Source organism: Vanellus vanellus (assembly GCF_965231255.1).
Source record: "Vanellus vanellus genome assembly, chromosome: 2".
NCBI classification, from domain to species: domain Eukaryota; kingdom Metazoa; phylum Chordata; class Aves; order Charadriiformes; family Charadriidae; genus Vanellus; species Vanellus vanellus.
Genome location: NC_138906.1, coordinates 105163951 through 105178970, shown reverse-complemented (window position 1 = coordinate 105178970; position 15020 = coordinate 105163951). Strand labels below are relative to the sequence as shown.

General features: G+C 40.2%; 1 protein-coding gene across 1 annotated transcript in view; it reads left to right on the top strand.

Moving 5' to 3' along the window:
* Window positions 1-791: 791 nt before the first annotated feature.
* The window catches only part of ZNF236 (zinc finger protein 236), a gene marked incomplete at its 5' end in the record, with an annotated part of 80509 nt that continues 66280 nt past the window's right edge, over window positions 792-15020 (top strand). Inside the window, 3 exons of the mRNA XM_082499209.1 lie at window positions 792-852; window positions 12982-13124; window positions 14421-14585. Of these exons, the coding sequence (XP_082355335.1) occupies window positions 792-852; window positions 12982-13124; window positions 14421-14585 (369 nt within the window). The remainder of the gene's footprint in view (window positions 853-12981; window positions 13125-14420; window positions 14586-15020) is intronic.

Here is a 15020-nt window from a genome sequence, read left to right as displayed (position 1 = left end):
ATGTCTGCCGGAGGCACACGCCCTTGGGGAGGCCGGGGTGAGCCCCACACACCTCTTCCTGCACCCCTCAGCCTAAAACCACAACCCACGGAGGGCGCAGAAGGCCGGGAACACCTCTGCAGCGGCTCCGGCCGAGCCCCGGCCTGCTTCTATGCTCTAAACGGGAAACTTTAGCCCGGGACGCCAAAACAACGCGCACGCAGACCCGCTGTGCCGCTGCCCACGCTCAGCAGGCCCCGACCAGACCGGAGGCCCCGACGGGGTCAAACCCGACCCAGCCCCACTCCACCGCAGACCCCGGCCCCCACCACCGCGCGGCGCATGCGCTACCGTACCCGGATGTACCCACCCCAGGCACCCTAAGCCCCCCCCCTCCGGCCACAGCGCATGCGCAGCGACCCCTCCCTCCCTCCGCGACCTCTTTCACGCCGCCATGCCCCCCCCTCGGCGAGGCGCGCTCAGTGCGCCTGCGCCGCCGGCCCGGCTCTGCCGTGAGTTCGCCTTTTCCTCGCTCTTCTTCCCCCTCCCCCCCACCCCGGACTCCCACGCTGGGCCTGTGTGCGCCTGCGCCAGCCACCCCCCTCCCCCACCACCACCGGTCCGGCGCGCTCCCGCGACGCCGAGTCCCCGTGCGGCCCGTGTGTAGGGCCGGGTGCGCTCCCTGGTCCCCGCCCCCTCGTCCCCCCATCACCAACCGCCGCTTCCTCCGCCGTTGCCAAGTGTGTGTGTGTGCGCGCGCTGGGGGGGGGGTGTGGAAGGCGGGGGGGGGGGGGAGGAGGGAGGGGGCAGCCATGCCGAGGGGGCGGCCTCCCAAACCCAGCAGGGAGACTCATAAGGCCGGTACCGAGTCAGGTAAAGAGGGCGGCCGGGCGAGCGCGGTAGGCGCCCCGCGGATGGAAGGGCGGGCGCCGCGCGTAAGGTGAAGAAGCCTCCGCGGGCTCCCCGCATATAGTCCCCGGATATAGGGGAGGGAGGCCGGGTCTATTGTGTGAGTGTATAGGCGAGAGGGCGGAGGAGGAGGGGAGGGAGCCTTGGCCCGGCCCTGCGGAATGATACCGAGCGGGCAGCTCCCGCCGCCCCACACAGCGGGCGGAGGGCTAAGCCGGCCTGGCCCGTCAAGCCCTGCTGCCGGCCGCTTCGCCTCCCTCTCGGGCTGCGGCGGAGGCGGCTGTAATGGCCCCTCACCCACCGATGGTGCGGGGGCGGGGGGGAGCCGGTGGCGGCGCGGCCGCTGCCCTCCCGTTCGAGGGTTTCTCGGCCCAGGCCAAGCGGCCTTGCCTGCCGCTCTCTCCCGCCGCGGGTGCCGGCGGTGGGACGGCTGGAGCCGGTGCGGGCCGGGGGAGGAGGCCCGGCGGGCGGGCGGCAGGCGGGAACGGGAAGGCTCCCCGGTCCTTCCGCCGCTCTTCCCCTTGCACGGCCTCCCTTCCCCCTCCCCCCCACCCCCCCCGGGCCAAATTAATGAGAGCTTCCAATAAAGGATGATAAACGGGTGGAAATAGGATTCAACTCTTCCATCTCTCTGATTACAAGAAGGAGGGCTTGCTTTTTTTTGTTTGTTTGTTTTTTTGGGCTTCAAAAAACACCTTTGTAGTCGCTTTCTTTGTGAGTATGTATAGAAAAAAGAACTGGTTTTCTTTCCCCAGCATGTGTTAAGTCTGTCTCACTCTTTAATTTTTAAATTTTTGCTTGCATTTTAGTGTCTCTGGTAACTAGAGAATACTTGAGGGCAGGATTGGTTTGATGGGCTTGTTTTTTTTTCTGACAGCATTTTGTAGCTAGTGAGTTTCCTGGCTCTTTTGTGTAGTTCGTTCCTGCTGATGTTAGTAGGGACCCGTGAGTAGTATCTGAATAAAGCCCCAAACTGCAAAAATACTGTGTTTCAGGTCCTGAAACACTCTTCATTGACTTTTCTCTACATCGTAACATGTAGCAGTAGATTGTTGTTGGGTTTTATTTTACCAGGTAGAATGGGGAGAGATTTCATAAAACTTTAAAATGCCATGGTTATTTCAGTCATGAAAAGTCGACTAATTAATATTTTCAGTATAAATTTAAAATGTCTGGTTTTCTGAATGCTTGAAGATGAGCTCTGCCTATTCAAGAGGAATGTGTAGGTGAGCTTTCTGTGGAATACTCTTTGTAGAATTGAAATGTGCTGGCAGGCAAAAAAACCTAAAATGTGGTACTGTTTCATGAGTGCTGGGAAGTTGGGTAAAATGTTTTCTCCAGTATGGAAAGCCAAATGGGCCATAGGTTCCTACCAGAAATTTATTTTTTTGTTGCTGTTGTTGGAGACATGGATCTCAGCTTTTGAACACTAAATAACGTGTATAAAGAAGGACCTAAAGAGCTTTGGCTGTTACCAGTTTTGGAAACAGAGCAGCTTTTTTTTTTTTTTAAAGTTTATTGTAACTAAAATGTCTACGTAATTCTCTAGTAGTTTTTGCAAGGGTATATATGTGTCATATGTATGTATGCTCCTGTAATAATGGCAGGTTGTATGAATGAGAAAAAGATCAAGACGAAGACAAGCTGTCCAGAAAAAGTGCATAGTAGCTGTATCCCTCTTGCTTGTAGTTGGCCCTTGATTCTTAGACCCTTCCTATGGTAAGAGGTATGGCTGATGGGACTTAGCGTGAGTTTGATCGTATTTTGTATTTTTCATGTATTTCACTTTTTAAAAAGAAACTTGCTAATTTATTAACAAAATTGCTTCATAGAGATAGTGTGATTGCAGACAGCAGTTTAGAATTACAGGATCTAGGGCTACCACAGGGATTCAAAGACTTCTGCTGTCTGCAATTGCAAGGACTCTGCCCTGTACAGGCAAATATTGTGGGTTCTGGAGTCTTTAAGCCTTGAGATTTCAGCAGTTTGGGAAAACAGCAAAGTCAGTGTTGGCAAGCGTCACATTTTTTTCTATGCTTATATGTGACTCAAACAAGGTAATGAATGAGCAGGACAGCTTGAATCTGGGGAATTTATGTTCTCAGGACATTTGTCTTGTTTGTCCCATTCAGACAGACTTTGAAAACTGGTTGTGAATTCCATAGGCTTCACTTTTAGCAGGAGGAATTTTATTTAGAAAATACCTGTTTAAAAAAATAAATTTCATATCTTTTGCTTAAGAAATTGTATATTTTTAGGTTTTGTTCCTTTTTAATGTGGCCCTCAGTTCCTACAACACTGGTACACTAATGTCTGTCACAGAACAGAAGTGTTGCTCTCTATAGTTGTACAGTCTATATGTTTATGGTAATACAACTTTGGAAGAAAATGAAGGTGAATCAGTAATGTTTTCTTGTGCAGCTTCCTTAGACTTCTTTAACCACTGTGCATGTCAAATACTAGAACAGGTTCTTTGTTCTAGGAAAATTAGATACATTGGATAAAAAACTGAACTCAGGCAGAGATAATCAAAACAATACTTTGACCTCAATGGCTGCTGTTCTAAGAGAACTTTTTGGTAGTGTTTTCCCAAAACCGTCTTGCGATTGTCTCCTTTTTTTTTTAAACGCTTCACTGGACTGTTCAAATTGACCTCTCTGGTAGGCACAAACTGAATCACAGGAGATTTTGTCTGACCATAATTTGGTTGGATTTGATGATCTTAAAGGTCTTTTCCAACCTAAAAAATTGTATCATTCTATGCAGAAACAGTTTTTTACTGTGAGGGTGACCAAGCAGTGGCATTAGTTACACAAGGAAGTTGTGGAGTCTCCTTCTGTAGAAATAATTTGAAACCCATCTATACACAGCTACAGGCAACAGGCTCTAGGTGGCCCTGCTTGAGCGGAGGGGTTGGACAAGATGACCTCCAGAGGTCCCTTCTGACCTTAACCATTCTCTGATTCTCTCCATTGTGGTGGCTGAAGTATAGGGTATGATTCTCAAGAAGCTTAAAAGAGTGAATCTTCTGTGATTTGGGGTTTTGCTACTCCTTGATTCTTGCTCTTGTTGCTTAGCAGTGGCTGTGTAGCAAATCCTTTTACAGAGGTGCGGCAGGTCCTTGGCTCTTGCATTTCTGAAAATTTCAGGAGGAGACCTTGAATATAAATGAAGCAAGAAGAATACATTAGAAAAAATGCTCCTCTAAAGAAAGAAAAAGACAAGCAGCCCTTAACAGATTTTTGCTGTTAACACACTGATACATTTACGCGTTCTCGTGACGCAGCTTCTAACCTGAGAAGGAAGGTAATGTGAATTAATTTTGTGTGTGGCCTCAGAGTTTCCAGGGTGGTTGCTGTGGTTCTAAGTAACCTGCATTACAGTGTTCGAACTGAGTTTTAGGGCATGTGAGTTTTCTGTAGTCCGTTGTGCATTGTCGCCAGCATTCATTTGAGAACCCCTGACTGAGGGGCAGTTCTGTTTACTCCGTTCCTTTAGGAGTCTCAAAGACATGAGAAAGCAATTTCCACTGCTATTGTGCAGCTAAGGTAGCACAAAGAAAACATGCAGGGGAACATTTATTGTGTTATATTTGTATTGGTATATGTTTTATTTATATTGGTATATGCTCTTTTATGAATATATTTTTCAGATTTAAGCTTGGATATCTTAGTGATACTTTTCTTAGTGATAATCCCTCAGACTCTTACCTTTACTTTTAGTTTTACTACCTGACTTTGCATAAAATATTTTCTGTATGATTTCTTTAAGATACTAGTGTAACAGAAGATGCTAATTTTAAATATTTTTGGATCTTGGGAGAAGTGCCTGAAAATTGAAAAGAAAAAAGCCTTAAAAGACACAGGAAAGTGCAATATGATTTTGCTTTGAGAAAAGTTTTAAAAAATATGGTAGACCTCATATTGTAAGGATGTTATTTTGAAAAATCTTACTCAACTTCTTGTTTTAATTAGAATTTAGCAATGAACAGTTGCTATTAAGCTTGAATTGAAGAAAATACCAGGCTTTTACTGTTCAGTTAGATAGCCAATGAAAAGACAATGTTTGAAGATGTCTTTGTTATAAATCCAGTAAAATACTTTGGGTGCTTATGGCTATTTTATTAGCTACTGTAGTGGACAAGGGTTTTCTGCAGGTCCTGTGAAAACTTGCGACTTTGTCACTGGTTCTTTTTGCTAATTTATGAGAGTTTCCATTTTGCCCAAATAAATGTGTAGTTATTACCATGAGTTGGTAGTCACTGCTTCGCTATTTCTATTATTTCAGGTGTATGAGAAGGATTTTGAGGACTTTGTTACAGTTGTTGCACCCTCAGTTGTCTTTTCTTGCCCTAAATTTTCCTTCCCCATAGTGAAGGTCCTTTCTATTTGGTACAGTACCGCTTGTCATTGTTTGAGTAGCAGCAACATGAAAGTAACCGTTTTTTACTTTCATGTATGTCTGGTCATTTTCAAATAGCAGAAGAGGAATTCTTTGAACAACAATGTGAAATATTTTCAGGCTGTACTGAAGCAGTTTTTAAGCCTAGAGTGTATGTCCTATGTTTAAACCCAAAGGCTACTTTTACATAAGTTTAAACTTAATTCCTTTATGAGGGCAGTTAAAACTGAGTATTTTGTGCCTTCAGAGGGCGTGAATGTTAACTGAATTTGCATATGAAGATTGGTAAATACTAAATACACAAAGATAAGAAACACAGAGAAAGTGGTGTAGTTTTACATCTGCCTCTGCAGAGCTGGTTGTATTTTGTTTGCTTCCTGTCAGTTCTCTAGCACCAGGTACGGTGTGGATATATTGCATTAGGGGAAAGTCAGTTTTGAGGCTTTACATTCAATTTTGTATTATTGAAGAAAAATGCAGCTTGGATTCATGGGTTAATATAAATTCAGGGAAGTTTTATGTAGACTATTTTAGTAATTGTGCACTAGGATTTTACGCAGTGACCTCTGACTGACAAGTAAAAGAATAGGTGAGTGATGTCATGCAGGCAAGAATGAAGGGATTGTGATACTGCTTCTGTGATGTGGGTTGTCTTTTAAATATGACCGGTGTAGGTGATTCCTTTGCAAAATACACAGGACGGACAACTGCTGAAACTTTTGCTTTAGAAAAGAGAATCTTTAGGCTTCAATAGTGATACTTTTGTTTGGTCATCTCAGTGTTCTACAGTAACAAAATCTAAGTTTATGCAGGAAGGGTACATTGGGTCTCAGCGAGAAGATAGATGTAGATTACACCGGTGTTCTTTAATTCTACATTAGTTCCTCCCTATACTTGAAATATGTCTGTGACTTTTCCCCAGTGATCCCTACAGTTAAATAATCTGTGTTTTAAGTTCTGGCTGTGTGATAACTTCAGACTTGTTCTGCTCCTTCTCCATAGCTTTCTGCCAATTGCAGGTCCTCATTAATTTGTTCCCTACTGCAGTCACGCTCATACATTTGTACCTCATTCATTCCTATGTGTTGTTTCCAAATATAATTAAGTTTCTATTTGAGACCTCTCATGTCGCTTTCTTTTGAGGTTTTCTGCTGTGGTTGGATTGTGTTCCCTCTCAGGGAGAGGGAAGGTCATCTAGCAAATAATTTAGTTCATTCTTAAATTTATGTAAACAATGTAGTGGCTGGGCACAGGTAAGGGTCAAGGTCTCAAGCTCGAGATATCCAAGTCATATAAAAACTAACAGCTGAAGAATACTAGCTAGTTCATATGCAGCTGTCAAAAAAGTGTAACTCCTGTTTTGGAATATTTAGCAATAAATATAGCGATATTTACCTGAATGCCAGATGAAGTTATTGGAGTTGGTTAAGGAACTGCCAATTTTAGTTATCTGTGTAGATTAGGATGATATGGATGGTTTATCTATATGGTGGGTTGACCCTGGCCAGCAATCAGACACCCACCAGCCACTCACTTAACTCCTGCAGTTGGGTGGGAGAAAAAGCTTATGGGTTGAGGTAAAAAAAAAAAAAAAAAAAAAACAAAAAAAAAACAGGTGATGCAAAGGCAAACATTCACCACCTCCTACAAGCAGATCGATGCTCAGTCAGTTTCTGAGCAAGGACTACCCCTGAGTATGTGTTGCTCAGCATGATGTTGTATGGCATGGAATATCTCTTTGGTTAATTTGTGCCAGCTGTCCCCTCCAACCTCTCGCCCACCCTCAACCTACTCATTGTGGGGGCAGAGTGAGAACCAGAGGCGGCCTTCACGTTGTACAAGCACTGTTCAGCAATAGCTAAAACATTGGTGCGTTATCAGCGTTGTTTTAGTTACAAATTTAAAACACAGCACCATATGGGCTGCTGTGAAGAAAGTTAACTCGGTTGCAGCTAGACCCAGTACAATCTATTCAGCATCTAACCAGCTACGATGGAGCTATTAATTCTGTGTCCTGTCAGGCTTCTCTGCTGCCTGCAGCGCATCGGTGTGGCTGTGCAACTTCTGGAGTGATCTGTGGTCTACAAAGGAGTGCAGCTGCTTTGTGTCGGCAAATGCTGAGCATTTGGCACCTGCACATCCGTCTCGGCAGTGTGCTCCTGGAAGCTAGGTGTCTGGACTAGTATGACTTTAAATTCCAGATTGAGTATTGACCTAAATGTAATAAAATTACCTTTTCGTATATGAGAAAGTTTTAATTAATTTCTGGATTTTGGTCCGATGTGTGGACTGAGAGTTGAGTCTTTCCCCTGAGCCTCCCATTAGAAGTCATGAGGAATGACTGCTGTTTTTCTTTAAGAAACTGCTGAGTTAGGTTTAAACTAACCTGATTCTTTTATGATTGCAGAACTAAGCAAAATTTTTTAATGATTCATTCTTTTCTATGTTCAATGGATTCTAGTATTGCAGCAGGAAACATCAGTATCGCCATCCCTGTTTTGTTGGCTTGTCCTACCACTTTCTTTCCACTAGTAAATTAGTAAATAGGTTTTGATAGGGTCAGACCCTTTTGTCCCTAAGCTTGCCAGCTGCCATTTAACTTCAGTGACAAGTTTTCATCCATGAATTCCTCAAGCTTGAGCGTTGTATTTGCAGTGTCGTCTCAGTTGGATTCGAGTAGGCTGTTAGAGATCTAATAAGGCTGTGCTGCGTTTACAGCTGAGTGAGTCCATCTGTGCCTTGCAGAGAAGGCTGCAGGCTGCCATGAGGCACAGTGCTGCTTACATAAGGAAGGAATGGTTGGGAGTGCTCTAATTCTGTTTTCCTCCTTCCCCATTGAGTTGTCATCAGTGGCTTATAGCAGAGAGCACCTGCTTGCTGACTCGACTCCCGAGGTCAAGTTTTCATGAAGGCTGTATCACAGGAATCTGTAGCTGAGTTGACCCGAAGCTTGATTGCCGCTGCTCTGTGAGGGACAATTAATTTCAAAAGAACTGGAAGGTTGTAACATTAAGACTATTTGAATAAGTATATCTTTAAACTGAAAGTTTATTATCTTTGACAGGTGCTTTGCAAATCTGATTCTGGTATTTTTGGATGGTTTTAAATGTATGTTTGACAGTGCATAATGAGCTAAGTGGTCCCTGTTTAGTTTAATTGTACTGATACTTGACTGTCTCTCTCAAGCTGTGATGGAATAGTGTTGATTTATGTTGCAGTTAGACAAACAAGCAAATTGCAAAAAAACACAGAAAATGACAGTAGCTTTTGCACTGTTTCCATGCAGTTAAAATTAATAAATGACAATGTTTTAAACCTTGCAGCTGTTCAGTGAGGGTTATCATTTGTTGTAGTGTGCAGACTTGAAGGAATCGCATGTCTTTCAGGGGACTCGTTACTCTGATACTCATTTTGTTTTCTCTGTGTGTATGTTTGTGGATGTCAATAAGTAGCTTCTCTCTAGTGAGAACATGCTAATTTTTCATGCGATTTTGTTGACATTATATGCTTAATCAGTTAATATCATTAAATAAAACCTCAAAGTTCTGTGTTGTTGACTTGAATGGCATTCTATTACTTTGTTAACAGACAGCGGGCTTGTGTTTTCATCTGAACAGAGCATATGTGACAATAAATAGATTGCTTAATCTGTGTACCCGATATTTACATTCATCTGGGCACCATATTAGCTATTTATGATAAGGTTGCTAATCTGATAAATGGTGAATTGTGACTATCAAACACTATGTCACGTGTGTCTTTTTATTTTGTTTCCCTGTGGTACACAGGGAATGTTTAGAGGATTTTCTTTTTTTAATTAACAAATTTATCAGTGATTTAAAAGTACAGGATCCATATCCCACTGGCAACTTCCTCAATTGGCATAATCTCCTGTGTTCTTGGGTGTTCAAAAATATTGGCCTTTACTACAGGTTCAGTATTTTTCAGTGTTTGTCTTGTTTCGTGGTCTAAGCTGATGTATCTAAAAGCATTTTTACTCTGATATAAGGAAAGGTGGTTGCATAACTAGGTTTTCCCTGAAATATGGTAATGTAGGTTATTACTTCAACTTGGTATCGTACAGAGGTATTGGTGTAAATAGTGTCTTTGTCTGGTTATTAATTCTTCTAACAAAAAACTCTGTCAAACTGTTACTTCATTTTTATATTGAAATGAAGACAGACCCAAGTCATACTTTATGAGTCTGTGACACCTGCCTGAAAAGGCAAAATATAGCTCACTTGTTATCTTTTTAATTGACAATGTCTTTCCTGTTTTTCTGTCTTCCCAATTCTAAACACAACATAAAAGTTTTGTCCTTGCTGTTATCTAATTGCTTGATTTCAGCAGGGATATTGTTCTGAATACTCTCCTTGTTACTACTGAAAGAATGAAATAAAAAGTCACTTCCTGCATCTTTAATAAAAGGGAGCTGTGCAACTCTCAGAAATACCCAGTATTTGGCTGGTAATAGAGAGCCAAACTATTTTAGTGAGAATACAAGTGAAAAAAGATTATTATAGTCTCATCTTTGCCTTAAGTTGCTTTAGACATAGTATTAATGAATAAATTAATTTGTTTTAATTGTAATCTGCATTAGATCTCAATCCTGCCCTTTGAGTGAAAGTGAAACAATTGAACTTTCAGAGTTCTTTTAACCATACTGGTTTTCTATTCATACTGGCTGTAATTACTTAGAGCAGTCTTCAGCCTGATCTTCCAATAGCTAAGTCTTTGAAGATTTCTGGATTCTAACCTAAATTGATTTGCTGTGCCTTATCCTTAAGGATTTCTGCAGTAAGAGTCATCTGCCAAGTCAGACTGTACTGTGCAGTTCAGTTGCTGACTCTAGGGTCCAGTCCTGACTCCCAAGCATCTTTATTTTCCTCTTCAGCAATATGAAAGATAAGACCAAAAAAGCATAAGATTTGGCTTTGCTGAGAGTTACAAATATTTTCTTTGAAAGAGTAATGCTGAAGATGTTACATATGTAAGCAATGAGTTTGCTAAATGTGTGCCTTCTCTTTCTTCTTCCTTGGGGTCTGAGGGCTGTTAGGAATGTGGAAAGGCTTGCAGGCAGCTCAGTTTGTGATCACCCATGAACTAGTCTTGAGGAACTTCTGACGCTTCGGCATGGGCTGTGATGTGCTCAGTTCCTCATTTCCCAAAGTCTAGGCTGTTTCTCTGTTCTTTCCTATTAGATATTTTAAGTTTATGCTTTTGTTACCCCTTGCTGTTTATGTTAGTGGTGATCATTTCCTACTTTTTAAAGAAAAGCTGAAATATCTTCTTCCTGTATATCTCTGTGCGTCGTGTAGTATGATTTCATATACTTACAGTTACCGCTTAAATTCTGTTGAAACATTACAAGGATATTTAATTTTTTGTTAACATATAGTTAAAGTCTTTTTTTGCGTTACAGAAGAAAATTCATAGTCTGTAGATTAATCAGTATTGCAGTTAATACAGATATACACATTTTAATAAAAATTATGCATAGAAATATTATTGACCTGAAAAATAAGTCACTTGGTGAGCTCATTCAGATGCTAGTGAGCATGTTGCTTTTTCTGTGTTTCAAATTGTAGAGAAGTTAGCACCTTTGATTATTTCAAAGTTACACTTTCGCTACTTCAATTGCTTAGGCATTGTTTTTGTATGTTGTCTGGTGTCTTTGATCTCAAGAGTCAATGTTTAAAGATAATAATCTCTTTGGTTCATGGATAAGGTTTAAAGGCCTTTCTAAACTCACAGATTGGATCGTTTTTCAGCTCTCAATTTGAAGTGAGAGGTCAGGCCTTCATGGGGTTGAACAATTACTCCTTTTTCTAGGGGGAAGGAAAGCTTCTTGCGTCGAGTTTCCATGTGGTCCAGATATTGGAGTAGATTTTTCTTTTGCCTGTCTTTTTTGTGTCATGCTAATATTTACAGAAACTGATATTGTGCCCCTTATTCTACTCAGGTATATTTATCACAAGGACACTTAAAGGACAGTGTCCTGTAATTAAACTGTGCTTTTCAGCTTTTCAAGAACTGTGACTGTTTCAGGGATGGAAATTATGCCTGTTATTGATAGGGTTTGCATATACTGTGAATTTACAGCTGAGAATTCTTTAAGGAAATGCAGTAGGTTTAAGTTTATTACATGTTAAAGATTTGTGATAGTCAAGCAAATTATTTCTATCCAACAGAAGGATGCAGAACTAAACTGTTCGCAAAAGTTAATTGGGTGACTTAGTCCAGAAATGGGAAGTCTTAAGTCCCCACAACATTGTTTAGTTGTGATTTCTCACACAATATCTTGTGCTGAAATGTTTCCTAGAGCTTACTCAACTACAAGTTTTTGAGTTTGTCTATGAGAATTTTAGCAGGAAAAAAAAAGGTGGTCAGGATGTAAGGTTTTTGTTTTTGTTTTTCTTAAATGAGACAGGACTTCAAGGTAGGTGCAGGACTGAGCAGTAATACTATGTGAATCATAATCTTTGGTTTCCTCTGAGGAAGTGTAAACAGGATGCTGTAAGCTTCCAGTTGTGTTGTTATTTCCTATGCCTAATTCTTACATACATGGTGAGAAGTACTGACTTTCTTAAAGGGAAATGTCAGGCCTTGCACGTCTAGATAATAAAATCTTGTTCATTCTGCTATTGATGCACTTCGTTGAGTTCTGGCAGTGTTTGAAACTGAATTCTATGGATTTTTTTCTCTTTAGTGTCCTTAATCTGCAGCACGAGTCAATTGATTTTTATTTTGGTTTTATTAATACTGCTTTGAATGATCTTAGATGTTTTAGCTCCTCCTGCCAGTTGCTTTTCTTAAAGTTTTTCTTAAAGATAACTTCCTTCATAATACAGTATCTTCTGAAATGTAATACGTGTTTGACTTACTTGGGTATTTAGGATATAAAGAAAATATTTATAGGACTGACTTCAGCCATTTGAGCAAGAGGATATAGAAGCTTGCAACTTGTATATCAAAAGCTGTGTGACTGTGGGAGTTCAAAACAAGAAAACTGTGTGGGCTTAGACTGGGTCTGTTGAAAACATAATAATCTTTTTCTCCATTGAATTCACATGTACACAGTTTGGCTGTTTACAGTTTGACTGGCTGTTTATTGCGTCTCTCAGCTATTTGAAACATTGATGTTGGTTTTACAGCTGTAAAGGTAACTAATAAAGGTTTTGCATTGCCAGAAGTAGGAGAAAGAAAAGAAGCCTAAATTTTTCTTAAAGAAAAAGAAAGGAGTGGGGGAGGCCAGAAAACCTGTGTAGTCAGAGCTGCTGACTATGTCATATTAGAAAGTTTTTTTTAGAAACACGTGATGTAATATTATTAAAAGTAACCCTTAGCAGTATCTTACTCATACCTAGTGTATTTGGCACTTGCATTTTATTTTGTTGCAAACTTGATGGGTGTTTATGAAGCACAGAAGAAATTGATTTCAAATTACTGGATAAGGTGATTATCTCCTTAGTGACTGGAAGTTAGAGGGATGGATTCCTTTGATCCTGTGTCAATGGAAGCAGTAATGTTTATGCCTGAGATCTTCAAGACCCAGTGAATTTAAAATCTTACATAAGTCAAAATCTTACTGGAGTTTGGATAACTTCTGCTTCAAAGAATTCTGTTTTTTACAATAAATTATAAGTAAAAGAAATGTGACTTCATACAAATGTTTCTATGCTTGTTTTGTAGATGATGTTCTGACACTGAATATAGAGAACAGTAATTTTCCCTACCAAGTACCTAACTTCCATAAGTGTGAGATCTGTTTGCTGTCTTTTCCAAAAGAGATCCAGTTCCAGTGCCATATGAGGGATCATGAGCAAAATGACAAGGTATGAATTTTAGGAGATATAAACTTGGAAAATACCTGTGCATATTGATGTGTTCACATACTGACAAGTAAAGCTAACACAAGAAATTGTTTTCAGGTTTTTTTAATCACATCACTAATAGTTACTGCTTGGGGAACCTCAGAGTTTTATGAAGTTTCTCTTTCATGTTTCTTCATGTTTCCTTTGAGACAGGACCTTACTTTGATGCCATTTAGTTAGATTGTTTTTTTCCAGTTCAGTAATTTTTAATTTTAGCCATTGTCTTTGATTTATAAAATATTCAGGTAGATGAGAAAAATGGATGGGTTTATTTTAATCAAATATGCAAACTGATTCTACCCATTAACAATAAAAAGAAAATAATGTTTATATTGATTAACTGGACCCCGCTAGTCTCTTACAGCTGTTTTCAGTAATGTCAAGCAACCTAATCTAGTATGCATGTATTAGTCAGTAGATCAATGTCATCACTTTAGATGCTTACAAATCAAATTTGGGAAAGAATGAGAAAAATACAAATATGTCATTAAGACTGGACTGACTTTAAATGAAGCTGTTGTCACAGGTTTCATCTGTAACCTGAAACATTTAATTTCTGTTCCTTGCTTTCTATTTCACAAAGCTAAAACTACCTGAGAAGTGATGGAAAAATAATTTTATTACTCTTTGAGCTAGCTGTGGATACAGATTAATTTTTACAAAACGTAGGACTTTGAGATGAGAATTCATGTATATGAAGAACTACTTATGTAAGTTTCAGTGTTGTAGAGTTAATGATATCAACTTCCATTTTTTATATATCAAAACACACTATTGCACACTTGTGTAAGAGCCTGTATATCTAAAAGTGAAGGTGTTCTTAATTCTGAAAACTGATTGTGCGGATGCCAACTGAAGAACAGTCAATCCTAGCATAAACTAACCTCTTTGCTTTGCTGGTTCGATTATTAATTTTGCTTAAGGAGAGTTCACGATCTCAGTTAAAGTAGGAAAATCTATTCTCTCCTGTTAACTTCACTGTCCTCAGACAGTCTCAATTTTGAGTGTCTGCTTTCTTTATTTCCCCTACCTTCTTTCCCCATATGCTCTTGAAATGCTGTATTTACATTTTCAGTAGTGAGTTGCAAAGAAGATAAAATAAGACTGGTGTTGTTAACGATCGTTATCATATGTAGGTACTTGAATTGTGCTTTTTTTATTTTAAACATTGATTTGTGTGGTTATGTGTTACCTAGGCTATATGTAACCTATAGAAGAATTGAGTTTTGTCTTTATTTTCGTGGTTTTAACAAACAGCCTCACCGATGTGACCAGTGTCCGATGTCATTCAATGTTGAATTCAACTTGACACTTCATAAATGTACTCATAATGGTGAAGATCCTACGTGTCCTGTGTGCAACAAGAAGTTCTCCAGAGTAGCCAGTCTGAAAGCTCATATAATGCTACATGAGAAAGAAGAGGTAATTCATTAAACCTCGTAATTTAAATTTTGAAAAAGAAATGTCATAATGATTGTACTTCGTCCCTTACCTGTATGCTTTAGATTGGAGGAGTAAATAAATGGTCTCATTCAGAAGAAAGATAAAACTTTCAGTGGGGAGTCTGTTTTAATAATAGTAGGAGAAGTTAATATACTGGATATAAGCAAGTTTTCCCATCCTGTCTTTACTAACAAAGAGGGTCTGTGCATGTTTGGTAGGTATCATACCATATATGAACATTAACTGATCAGTTATTTACAAATATTTTTATTTTGAAGCAATTTCTGTGTACATTGGTAAGCCCTCATGTAATAGACTTGGTGATCATTTTTGATGGCAGATGTCATGGTGAGGCACTCTCACCATCTATTTCTTGGATCATGAAGCTGTTCCCCTATCTGGAACTCCCACTCC